The following is a 12,852-nucleotide window of genomic DNA, read 5'->3' on the forward strand; positions in this document are numbered from 1 at the left end:
CTTATATATCTTAAACGAGAACGAGTAAAATAAAAACTTCCTCAATAAATTAGCTTTATCTGTTCAACAGAAGGCAGAATTGTACAAAAATCCGTTTGCTAATTGCTCGAATGTTTTTGACTATAGTTCCACGTTCTTTTTCGTCGTGATATGGGTATCGGATTCTTCATTAACGTCAAATGACAAATTATAATTAGCCCAAAAACGACCAGCCACTGCTGTGGAAAAATTAGGTAATATAGTTCCGGTGGCGCATCGTGGCCTGCAATTTGACTTTGTCTCAAATTAATTTGAAAACCTTTTATTAAATATTTTTATCTTTCAAGAATTTACCCGTAGCAGTGCAGTTACATAAAAGTAATTTAGTCAGACATTGATAGGCATTAAATTCTTCGGCGGTAGATCCTTTAGGGGCTCCCACATCTTATCAACCTTTAGTTGCATTAGCTTTAATTCCAATTCGTATAGCTCTTCAACTGCCGCATCAATCGCCAACTTCGTCTCCCAGTTTTCTCGAATGATCATAAGCGCCTCATCCTGTAACTCCACGACAGTCGGATCGTCCGTCTCTGTTACTGTGGTCTTCCCATCCCATGACTCCATATTTTCAATGCAGTCTCCCTGTAATAAGATTAGAGCGTCCGGCGATTAATTTGAACTCCAGACGAAAGGCCGTACTAAAAACTCGTCGGGTTTTGTTACCCACGTTCTCAGACTAATCGATTTTGCTGTTTGCGACATGAGCATAAACGAAAGCAAAATATTAAACCAGTAAGCTATCATATAGATACACTTATGAAGCGACGAGCCGACTTAACATTCTTCTCACAGCGTCAGTGCAACTCAGTTATATAACCTCCTTTGGTAACAATGATAATCAGATTTATCAATGAACTATAGTAGATTAGAACAAACCTTATAGCGTCCAATAGAGTTTTTTTCGCGTAGTTTTTTCACGCGCTTGTCGACAGCAGCTTGGCGTTCCCCAATATCGTCATATAAATCAAGTATGCACTTTTGTCTCTCAAAAATATATTCCTCTTCTTTATACAACTGGCGCAGTTTTTCCTCGTCGACGACATGATCAGATATATCCCGCTTCTGCTCCTCACGTATTTTTGCCAACACCTGACGCTCATGCTCATTCAAGCCCTTCTTCTTTCGGCCAAAAGGACCAAACGAAAAGGACATAGTTGTCAATACGCTACGCCAGCTAAATTGAAACCTCGAGTTCGCTCAGTCCTTTTGATTCCCGTTTAAGGCGATTTCCGAAAACAGACGAGCGTGGCTGCCAAAGACACACACAACCTGAAACTCAACGCAAGGCAACGTTGTCTTCGGCAAATAGTATGACCTCTATTGTCTGACACAAAGAGTTCGATTCGCGGTTTACACGGCAGAGAATTTTTATTGCTTTTGCTAATGACAGATACAGTGTGGAAATACACGTCTACAAAATAACAGATTGTTGTTATTTATTAATATAAAATCTGTAGGCTTAAGACTCAACGAGCCAAGCTGTAAAAAATCTTCATAAATAACTGCAACAATGGAGTAAAAATAAATGTTGGATAATTAGAGAGTATAACAATGCTTCCTACAAATGGTCTTAAAATTATGCAATGTACTTCCTTGGTTATACAAAACGAATAGAAAACGAAACAAGTGCGTTTTTCGCTCAGGTTGCTCCTTCCCTTACGTTGCGTTGACCGTATCTTTGCTTCGAGGAAGGATCGCCGTGGTCATCACTCCGTTTTCTTCGTCACGATATCAGTAACTGTTAAAATTGATTATTAATTACTAAACTATAAGTAGTCAGCTATTCTGGCGAATAAATATGACTTCAAAAGTGCATGCATTAGAAAAATGCACTTGCTATTAATTTCCCAAGGTGTTCACATAAAGTTGGAGTTGTTGTTGATATACTGGCAGTTGCTAATAGTGTGATAGGTTATTACTGTCCCACCATTACAAATAGCGATTTGTGGATGAAAATATTTAGACAATTGAATTTGTTCGATTCTCCACAAATTCTCGGATATTAGTAGACTTCCTCTGATTATTTAGAATAACTTCAGTAGACTAACCAAGATGTCGAAATTTCGGTATCTTAAATTAAATTACGCTCCGTTGTTATTGATATGCTATATAAGATGAATAGAAAAGATACTCGTTATACTTCGAGGTAATAATTTCCTGGTAAGAATCCAGCTAACAACACCTAAATAGGTAATTAGATAAAGGAAATCATTTTATATTAATTGGCCTTTAAAGCAATGATTATAGTCAGTCTTTTAAATTAATGCTGCTGTAGGTGACAAAATCAATTATAACTTTGTCGGCACTGCAGCAAATCGAAAACAGTATCAATTCATATTTCTACGCACAGACCACGTAGTAGTTACATTCTACTAAACATCATTTGTTATATTGAACATTCGCATCTATTAATGCCTGCATTACTCTAGTTGAAAATATCGCTACTATTTATAACATTCGTTTCATGTAGTAGAGGTGACGCTTCTCTTAGAAATACTAGCTCTTCCATCATTAGATACTTGTTTTTATTACCTAGCCGTATGGCCTCGATTTATGGTTTTGAGAGGTGTATCAAAAGATATAGTTCGACCTAGAATACGTATGATATCTAACACGCTTTTTAAAACCCTTCACAATTTCGAATGTCATCATTCAGCAGGGCCACCGAGATCTTTGCGTATTTGTCCACATACATTAAATGTATGAATCTGAAGCTACAAATTCCTTACTTTTTTTGCTTCTATTCCGACTACACGCCCCGCAGGTTAGTGATGATCTGTATGTCATAATACAGTCGGTACTCAATCAAATGCTCAAATTCAATCAGATAGTTTTAATTACGAAGCACTAGCATATGATGTTTTGAAAGGGCTTTTGGCCTATAAAAGCGGCAATTTTCCGCTTTACGTTGGTACTATGTCGTTGAAGCAATTCGTGGACACTTTTAAACTGCTGACAGACGATGGGGTACGTAAAACTGACGTATCGTGTTTCAGTGATGGCAGGTGTGACAGCTCGCCGTAAGTTGATTTCAGCGAATCTAACATTTACATTTTGTCCTAATATTTCGTACCATATTCAGAACGTTCTATCTTAACCATCTAACACAGCCATTGTCAACGCTGGACAACTAAGTAGAGGTGTCGAAGTGAATTAGACCGGTGTAACTGTTTTCGTACGTAAAGTATCGAAGTGGGAAAAGGAACAGACGTCATTGACGAGCAAAAACCACCTATTAGCAGACTGGTCCGTCAAAACAAATGTAAATAATGCGAACCTGTTGCAACGTTTCATATTTACCTGTACGTAATCTTTCATGTTGCTGGAAGGCTGACGGAAAACCTCTCGCTGCCGTCACGCAAAAGCGATCACAAGAATCGAAAAAGATGTACTACGAGGTAGGAGAACCATGCACTTATTCACAATGTCCAAAAAGATTCTCGTATAATGTCTTTCAAAGCAGATGAAAAAACCACGGACTCGCAGTGCCAAAAATTATGCATTGCTGCTAATTCAGAGGTTGGGCTCAAGGGCAGTAGACCTGCCAAGAAACCTTGACCACCCGAATGAAACGAGCCCGTCTTCATTGAGCAAACCAATTCAAAAATGGTACTATTCAGAACTAGGAAAAAGTCTGTCTTTCAGACAAATCTCATTTTAAAATTGTCGGAAAAAATGCCTTTCGACGTGTTGGCGAACAATGTTCTGAAAATTATCATGTCGAAAATCAAACGTCTGTCAAAAGTTATGGTGTAGCCTATGATTTCTGGTGAAGGCATTGGGATGATATATTTTGCACAGGTAATACTAGAACAGCAGAGATAAGCTGAGATTAGTGAAAGAGTGCTATCTCAAGTATAGGAATGGTTTCCTGATGGTAGCTACGTGTTTATACACGGTACAGCGTCCTGTCACATAGTCCGAAATATTTCTACGCTACTCGCTGCCAACGATGTTTAAGCGACAGATCTCAATCCCATAGAGACCGTGTAGAAATCGTTTAGGGATTTGGAAACAGCAGGAAATAGTGTGTTAGATCTTCCTGAAAAATCACTAATTTGTGATTTTAGCCCCCCTCTACTCGGAGCCAAAGCAGACAAAAATTGCATCAGTACCCCCCAAAGAGTAGCGCGAGTTATCGCTGCAAGGGCCGCTGCTACAAAATAATATCGTACGACATGTACATCACTTGTCAGCGATTTGACACTTTTTGCCGATCTCTTTATCGACATGTAGGGCACCAATGTAACGTAGAACAGCGTCGCTTTCATAGGTCAAAAAGCATTTGCAAATATTTCGTTTTAATTCTGCAAGGTTGGCTTTGAAAGTTAACATTGTTTGATCAAATTTGTTAGAGTACCGACTCTAACTATGTGGAACTTTATTGTGCGCCATAATTTAAGGAAAAGAGCTTGCAACCCTATAAGATGAGATATTTTTATTAAAAAAATATCTTAGTTATAGAATGAAGTGAAACAGAACGAAGGAAGTGGGCGCTAGTTCGGGAATTCGACGATGTCTTTATAACGGGCACTTAGCGTGAAAAGAGGAATCCACATTTTTCGAGGTCTTCATGCGATCTTTACTAAACGAACGCGAAGACCAGGTCGGAACAGACGTAGCTTGCCCAAGAATTAGATTCAGATTATTGCACGAACTAAAAAAGATTATTTCCTCCTTTTTTGTATCGGCGAATCTTCCGAGAGGACCTTCTTGTAGAAAAATAAGAGTGCAATACAGGCACCGCTTTTAGTTACAACTGACCAAGAGACAAAAGATTAGGATCAATCGAAATACGACCTACACTTTGTCTTTATAATACTCGTATAGATAAACTTAATTTTTGAGCGAAGTACTTTTAGCTATTCCCCATATGATGCACTGAGAAATATATTATTGAAAGAAGCTATTTTGGAAGCATGAACAAAATTGTCAAGAGTAACCCCCTTTTCAAGAACGAGCCGCTTTCGTTTTTAGATGTTCAAGCGTACAATAAAAGATTATTTTTAGCTTGACTTACTTTAAAAGTCTATTCTTCCCCTAGCCTTTTACAGTTGTATAGAAGAAATGAAATTTCCTGTTATCATTAAAAAAGAAACACAAAAGGCAACTCAAATATTTTGTTCTCAGTTAAAAAAATTCTATTTGTGTGTATCTTTCTTCGCTGAAAAAAAATTCACCTCAGCCACACAGATAAAGTTTTCCCCTGCATGGTACTAACCGGTTTCGTCTGGCGATGAAGATGACTTTAAACATTAACCGTTCCGCTAACGAGGACAACAACACTAATTCAATATTGTCTCGACTCAATTAATCTATTAGTCTCAGGCGAAAGCGATATAATGTTGAAACGCTTGTTTTTTTTTGCCTGTATTTTACGTGCAGGTCTTCAGTTTCTTTAACGATTACAGCTTCTTCTTTCTTCCGCTACAGCTTCGCCGTGAATACAAACATGCATGCAGGTTCCCTATAGAGACCTTGCCGCAGAAGACCAGAGGCGGTGAGCTGACAAATGGAACAGCAGACCCAAAAGACAAAAATCTGCGCGGAAAGCAAGGGAATGGACGCACAAAGCATCCGATGCCGCGACGACAGATACGATTGTATTAGGAGCGACGGTAGCAGCATGCCGTCTACACGCCAACCACATCCTAAAACTGAAGAAGGGCTCGTAAACTGCACAATATATGCGGACACGCTTAATTTTCAATTCGCCGAAAAACAACGAGAACGATGGCGGTGACAATAACAGCAGTAGCGCCAACGGCAAACCAACCGTTTCGCCGAGTGACGTCAGACACGCTCACCCGGTCGAATCGGTGGTCAAAGCGGCAGAAGTTTGTGAACAGAAGCCAAGGTGGAGGGCCTCCATTTATCCGTGTAGTCTCAAAATGTTTGTTTTCTCCGTACGTTGAGATAATGCAACGGTGCCTGAACAAAGTTTGTTGCCGCTGGCAGTATTGAGTTGATCGCGCTGGTGTTACTGGTGAGAAGCATGCGAAGTCACGCAGATGCACGGACGAACGAATCTAAGTATATAAGACATAAGCGGCAAGCTGCATAAGCAGAGTCAGCAGAATGGAAAATACGATTAGCACATGCTCTACAACAATTTCTACTGTACATAGATCCATGTATATATCCGTAAGTTTTCTCTGGATGACAACATCCTTAGATCGAAAAACGACGCTCCTCCGCAGAGCTGTTACTGATAGTAGCAGTGCTAGTCTGGCTCTCGCCCCCTTTATTCTGTTTTCGCACGCGATGATTTGCGATCTGGGAACTTTGTACTGGCTTCTGTTTTATCAGGCGATATCTCAACGGAGATATATTACTTTACGTTTTCTTTTTAGACATACACAAATTCCCCCTCATCCTCAATATTCAATTGCTATCTTTCTTTTACCGTAACCTGGAAACGACTGTCAAAGCAAACAGGTATAAATTCTCTATCGCAGACAAACTACATCTTCAGTTTGCCATATCGGTAGAGCAAACACACGGCTGTTTGGGTCAGTTGAATTCCAGTAAGGTTGAGAAATCTCTGGGCATCGATACTTGCGCAAGCACATTTTACCTAACAACATTTTGAATATACAGAAAAATGCTGGCACATTTTATAAAAGATAAGAATAATCATCTTCTATAAGAATATGGTCCAACTTGTCTTCGGCATAATGATGTCAAAACGAGGAAGAACCCGGTAAGCTTTGATACGCTTGCTTATTTCCTGTTCCTTTTTCCTAAAGTTGCGTAAATGGCGCATCTTCTATAGATGGCCTCCGTGCGATTATCACTGCTTGAAATCGTGATAATAATAATAGCAATAATAATAATAATCTATGATACGCAACCAGCACAAAGAAATAATGAAATAGATTCTTCATCCTCAGCTCGCGACGCAGCGCTCGTGTAATCGTGTAATACTTGCAAGGTGCATCCGAAGTTGGCTTGTTCACTTAAAGATTTCTGGTGATCGATTACTTCGATAAAGTTATTGATAAAGATAGAAGATGCGCATCTAATGCACTTCTAGTTCCGCTAGGGTCTGCATGTTTTTTCAAACGTATATATATATATATATAGTTAAAGTTCAATCGTTTATGTTTGCCCTTTAACTAAGTGAAGGCGTATTTGAGTCGTGAGTTTCCACTATCTCTTCCTTTCTACTGGCAGATGAAGTAATAAGCCTTACGATAATGCTCACGGATGCCTCGATAATGCTGGCACGCCCAGTCGAGCATTGTGGCGGAGAACAACACTAAACCTAAAACTTCAATTTTGTTGGATTCTAAATCGAACGAGGCTTTTTGATTTTGAGCTCGCTTCGTGCTCGGCCAGCTTTTGGCGTCTCTGCGGGGTCTCCGACTGGACAGGCAGTGCGAGGCGGAGGCCAGCGCCACCTTCATGCAAGTTACCTCTCATCATCACCGTTTCTTGCCCTGTCCCTCTAAATTATATTGCGCACACCACAGCGTTATCAGGCTGCCCGTCGTTCGCGAGATCTTCGCATGCGGCAATAGAAAGTGCGCTATTACAACTGTAAACAACAACTCCCAAACCGCTTTTTCTCTCTTATGGAACGACGTAAGCGTCAGCTGCTAGTGGAAATTCTCAGGCTTCGACAACTGCTCACATATATGCAGTATGAATGGATGAGTATTAGGTACTATATTTCAGTTGGTAAAACGAATATCAACAAAAACAGATCGGTATCAATGCTATAAAACACATAAATATAGATCGCAGAGGAAGCGCACACATCTCTCTCTTCAATTGTTCTGGACGATGCATTTCTGATCAAACACAGCTCCCTACAACAGAACGCACGTGAGTAATCGTTGCGAGGTTGTTATTCTTAAGTGGTCCCATTTAGGAACAGGTGGACCGCCTACCCAATCCAATACCGGCGCAACTTTTTGTGCCCTTGCACCCTTCACAGTTTACATTCGGCATTCGTAGCTTCGTACATAGCGGCGCACTTTCATTCGTAGCGTTCGCAGTTACAGCGTCATTGTGGTGATTGTGGTCTCTTGTATGCCTTCGAAGATGCAGCAACATCGGTGCCATGTCGGTCAGAAGACAAGGCTTTACTGAGTGACGAAGAAGTCGGGCGTAGGCTCTACAGCATCAGAGTCTACCTTCCTGATTCGTTCGCTTTTGCCCCCTCTACTCCCAGCCAGTCCAAGTCTCTTTGAGTTTGTCTGTACTATCTATGTCGATCTAACGCGCGCCCAGTCGCATGCCAGCAGGCGATAGCAGCGCAGGCAGACGATATGTCTGGCATAAGCAGCACAAACCGAACCATTGCCTTTGCTCAAGTCGGTTGGACATAAATATCAACAACAAAATCCTTCGTCGATCCCTTCGAATGATTCGATTCTTCGAGAAAAGAAGAGAGAAGGGTACTGCGGCTTTTCCTATTTTCGTTTTCACTGCTGCCGCTGCAGCGTCTGCGGACATGTGCCAACGGCCTTAGTCAGGCCAGCTTTCGCCATCCTGTCGTCTCTGTGTTGTTCTCCTACTCATCCCTCTGGAGGCTCTGGAGATTCCCGGCCACCAAGAGATCTTGTCAATGGAAGTCCGCACGCGATTCGGACGTGGGACAGACCATAAGATTGAACGGAACTTTCTTGAGAATTGTCGGCGTGGCAATGGCCATTGCTGCCGAAAATGCGAAAAGAGAGACACCAGTCAGCGTCGATACGGGTATACAAACAAACGGCGTAGTGCGACCCAAATCAGAGACAAAACCCGGAGCAGCAGCAGGCACATCGATGGTACGAGCTGGCAAGTGAGGGGCTAGCTGCATGCATTAACTCTTAAAATGATTGTCGTCAACGGTCGGCCTCAATCGTACGATTTCTAGAGCGCTAGAGGCGGCAAGTGTGTCACGTTTGTACTGTAATTTTCTGTCGAAGGCAAATGAATAAAAAATGTCCACTAATCCCAACAGAGTAGGCGCGCATGGGCCGCAAGTCAACTGAAACTAATCGAATAAGAAGCGAACATAAAATAATGTTGGATCCCCCGGTTAATCATCCTTTCGAAATCTCATGTAGTCACATATGAACAGTGAATGAGTAGCTTTTTCCTTTCTATTTTACTAGTCGTTTTAGGCCATGCTAATAGTGTCGAAGACGGCTTGCTCGATGTCGTCTGGTCCGTGTAATAAAAATGTTTAGAACGTCTTACCGAAATTCTCATATGAAGAAAAAAAATTGATAGTACTGATAGCCGCACTGATGATGACTTTCGCCAGCCAGTGAGTGCTGGCTAGCTGAGTAGAAGCTGCAGATGAATGCGTGTATTGCACTGCTGTATAAAGAAAACAAAAAGTAAGTTTGTTATAGATTATAGTTTAAGGCAGATTCATCGAACAATTTAACCAATGTTGACTATAGCACATTGCTTGGCGGACGGTGTATGGCAAACTGGTAGCCAAACTCGTCGCCATTTGCAGCAGAATTTCACTGATAAAAATAGGACTCAATAGCTTATATTCGAAGGCCAATGACGCTAATTCGCGCGCAAAAAAGTCGTGCAATGTAGGCCACTCGCCTGCCGTCAACACTGGAACATCTCAATTAGGCGCTCCTCCTCAACGACGATTAAGGCGTTTGCCGTTTCTTTATTTTCGACCTTGTTCACTTCCTTCTTCTCAGAGCGATTAACCAAACAAAAACGAATCATTTGCCGTCAGATGATAGCAATCACTTCGTACTCGTCTGTTATCTTTTTGCTGGTTTTCCTTACGTTTGCCATTCTGTTATGGTGAGCTGCGTTGATCTAACGCAGACATCCTATCCTAATTTATTCCTGTCCACTCAGTGAAGAAAGCCGCGTTGGGCCCTGACCGTCTCACCCATTCGTCCGTACTTTAATGAACGTGGAGCGGACAAGCGTTCGCACAAAACCCTAAATTCAATTACTTTTCTTCTTTCATCTTCTTCTACCCATGATTAAACCTAACCTATGCGAGAAAAAGTACTTCGTCTCGACTTTGCGGCACTTGTTTTGAAAAGCTGCCAGCAGCAGCCGCCGGCGCTCGACTAAGCCGTAGTCAAAGTCGTTGGTGTGGTATGGCACTGGAAGTGTGATGTCGGTGTATAGTTTCGATGACGATGGTGGTGACTGTGTGGCCTTCAACTACCCAGGCTGGTGCCGTTCGCAAACCAATCATACAACTTTCCTAGCTCATAAGCCTTGAGAGCCTTTACTTCTCTTTCTTCCTCTCTCCGTCGTTTCACTTTGCATTTCTCGTTCATCTACTTTACCAGGAGGTGCACCAATCCATGTCTCCGTAGTCCTGCCAAGTCTTGCCAACGCACTGGCGGGCCAACGACCAACAACCATATCCACATCCACAAAAAGTTCTAATGAATCTCTCCGACTCACGACCATTGACAAGAACATGCGGTAGTCAGCGTGCGTTCGGGTATCTTCGGCCCTCGATCTCGCCCCGCGTTAGCATGTATGAAGACAAGAAAGTGAAACAGATTTCTGCACTGGCAGCTTCAGCGACAAGTTAGCCCTCTGGCAATAGATGGCAGGCAATGGTTACTGGTTGCTGCTGCTGCTGCCGCCGTTGCTTGTGAGATGGCGGCGCTTCCACCATACGTGTATACATATATGTGATTGGTACAACTACTGTTGGCGCGGGACATTTTGAACACTCAATTCATCAAACTGAGCTGGCGTTCACTCGCATTCGCCCTCTTCCACGCGCCCGTGAGCGAACAGGCTGTTTAATTTTTGACATAATGACCTCGTTGCTTTATCAGCCAACAGGCCAGACAGCTCGCCCCACTTGCATCGCCCCGTTAGAACCCAACATCGAGGACAACGACAAAAAGGGTCTTCGGACAAGCCCACGGTCGCCTGGTTGTTTCGGCCTGTTAACTTTGCTGTCGTTATGTGAACGTGTCGATGTATTCTACAATAAGGGTTTCTAGCTGAACCTCCATACCGGACGGGTCCTTGAATTCTCCGACTTATTCTACCGTTCTTCTGTCCCTGTTCGTTTTATAGGCAACGTCCACAAGTCGGCGGCTCCCTCAGGATAGTGGCTGGTTCGGCCGCCCAAGCAGGCGAAGTGAATGTCTAGGGGCAAAGAGGAGGAAACAACGAGAAAGTGAGAGGAAGAAAAAACAAATTCCGAAGCTTTATCCGTTCATTAATAATCGAAACGAGAGGGAAATTAGTTTTTGCCCTCGGTGATTGTAGGCGACACGTCATACGGCGAGCACATACCGACATTTACATGTGTAGCATGTGTACGCCATGTCTCAAGCAGTAGCAGAAGGCACTCTTGCAACACTGCCAGGCCCCACAGTATGCAGCTGTAGTCACAAAATACCAGCGAATCCCGGCCGGCGCTCGGGGTGAGACCTGCCGAGCGAAAGCCAGCGAGAACAATATCGACATCTCCTCCAGCGAGCGCAGGCGAACGCTGCGCAACAAACTGGCTCTTCGCTCACGCTAGTCAACCCTCTAGTTTCCAGCGTTTGGCCGCTTTTCCGTTGGCGAGCGTTGCAATACTCCTCCATCCGCTAATTACACAACACAAAAACACAGTGAATGGGAAGCAGGAGACATTAAATGTAGTACAAGATAAATGATTATTTATGGATTTTAGTTCCACAATTTCAATATTGGCCATCTCATAAAATTAAATTCAACTCGAAGCCAAAAGCGACCTACCCTCTGAACATTGTTGCGCTAGAAAGAAGTATGATGTTCGAACGTGTTGTTCAATAACGTTTGTCTTGCTAATCTAGCTGGCCTATCTATGATTATGATACGTCTATAATTACCTATTAGCTATCGTTTAGCGGTTACCCGTTATGATTATGTAGTACAAAGGCTAGCCTAGTGATGACAGTATCTTCCTTTGAAATGCAGGGCATTTTGTACAAATTGAGCAGCAAAACATTGTATAGTAGATAGCAGGATCTTCCTTGTTCAGACCAGTACCCCAATCCACTAGCTAAATATGCCATCGTTTCCAGAACACTCTTCTGCTTATCTGATTACAAACCTCTCTTTGGATTTAATAGTTACTAAATAGAAACTTCTCAATTTATCTTTTCAGTTGTGCTCATTTTTGATCTTTTTACATTACATATGGTACAGCAGTAGCGTAATATATACATAGATATATTGATCGTGGGGCGACTTAGCACAGTGAAGATCGGATCGACCACTGAACAGAGCATTAAGCGAGATAACGTAGCTTCTGTTCTGTGTTAGAATTAAAAATTTTGTCGTAATTGTCATCCTATTTGCATTTATTAGTTACCCAATGGGTATAACGACCACAGTCTAGCGTCGACCATAGCCAGGACAACAAAGTGTATTTGGTTTGGATGCGCATCAAGCAATAGTAGAAGCAAAAACCTCGGATATTCGAGACCGAAATATTTTTTTGAAGCCTTCGCTGCCCGACACTTCAAGTGTGCTTAGCCGATTTTGTGTACGTATTCCAGAAAAAATAACCAGGCATCTAGCATGGAAGTTGTGGCCCTAGAATGTCATGAAGGTTATCTTGCTCTATATCAAATTAAGGTAAAAACTTCTTAAACGATCGCTTATCGTTTTAGCGAACAGAGAAGGTTTGAAGTATATGGTTCGTTGACGTTGGACACTGTTAACAGCAGTCGATTTTAAGTAAAACGTTCCACTCGTCTTTAAAATAGTTAACGATAAGTTTACCATATGATTCTTACTTACCGGCATGGTATCTCGGTATGGTCTCTGGGGTGACGTACTGGTCATACTGACACTTTCTTGTGTACTTCACTCACTGAACGG

General features: G+C 42.1%; 1 protein-coding gene across 3 annotated transcripts; it reads right to left on the bottom strand.

Moving 5' to 3' along the window:
• Positions 1–30: 30 nt before the first annotated feature.
• Positions 31–5,710, bottom strand: LOC111272151 (uncharacterized). 3 transcript variants are annotated; one of them, XM_022853438.2, is made up of 4 exons: positions 5,261–5,710; positions 1,700–1,777; positions 916–1,308; positions 31–621 (listed from the first exon to the last, which is right to left on the bottom strand). In XM_022853438.2, the coding sequence occupies exons 3-4, from the start codon at positions 1,189–1,191 to the stop codon at positions 367–369; spliced, it is 531 nt and encodes a 176-aa protein (XP_022709173.1). In that variant the 5' UTR covers positions 1,192–1,308; positions 1,700–1,777; positions 5,261–5,710; the 3' UTR covers positions 31–366. The 3 variants fall into 3 exon arrangements, with proteins under 3 accessions (XP_022709173.1, XP_022709181.1, XP_086829336.1); XM_022853446.2 differs by lacking the exon at positions 1,700–1,777; XM_086973210.1 differs by having other exon boundaries at positions 916–1,777.
• Between the last annotated feature and the right edge of the window lie 7,142 nt (positions 5,711–12,852).

Source organism: Varroa jacobsoni, unplaced genomic scaffold (genome assembly GCF_002532875.2).
Source record: "Varroa jacobsoni isolate VJ856 unplaced genomic scaffold, vjacob_1.0 scaffold_184, whole genome shotgun sequence".
NCBI classification, from domain to species: Eukaryota; Metazoa; Arthropoda; class Arachnida; order Mesostigmata; family Varroidae; genus Varroa; species Varroa jacobsoni.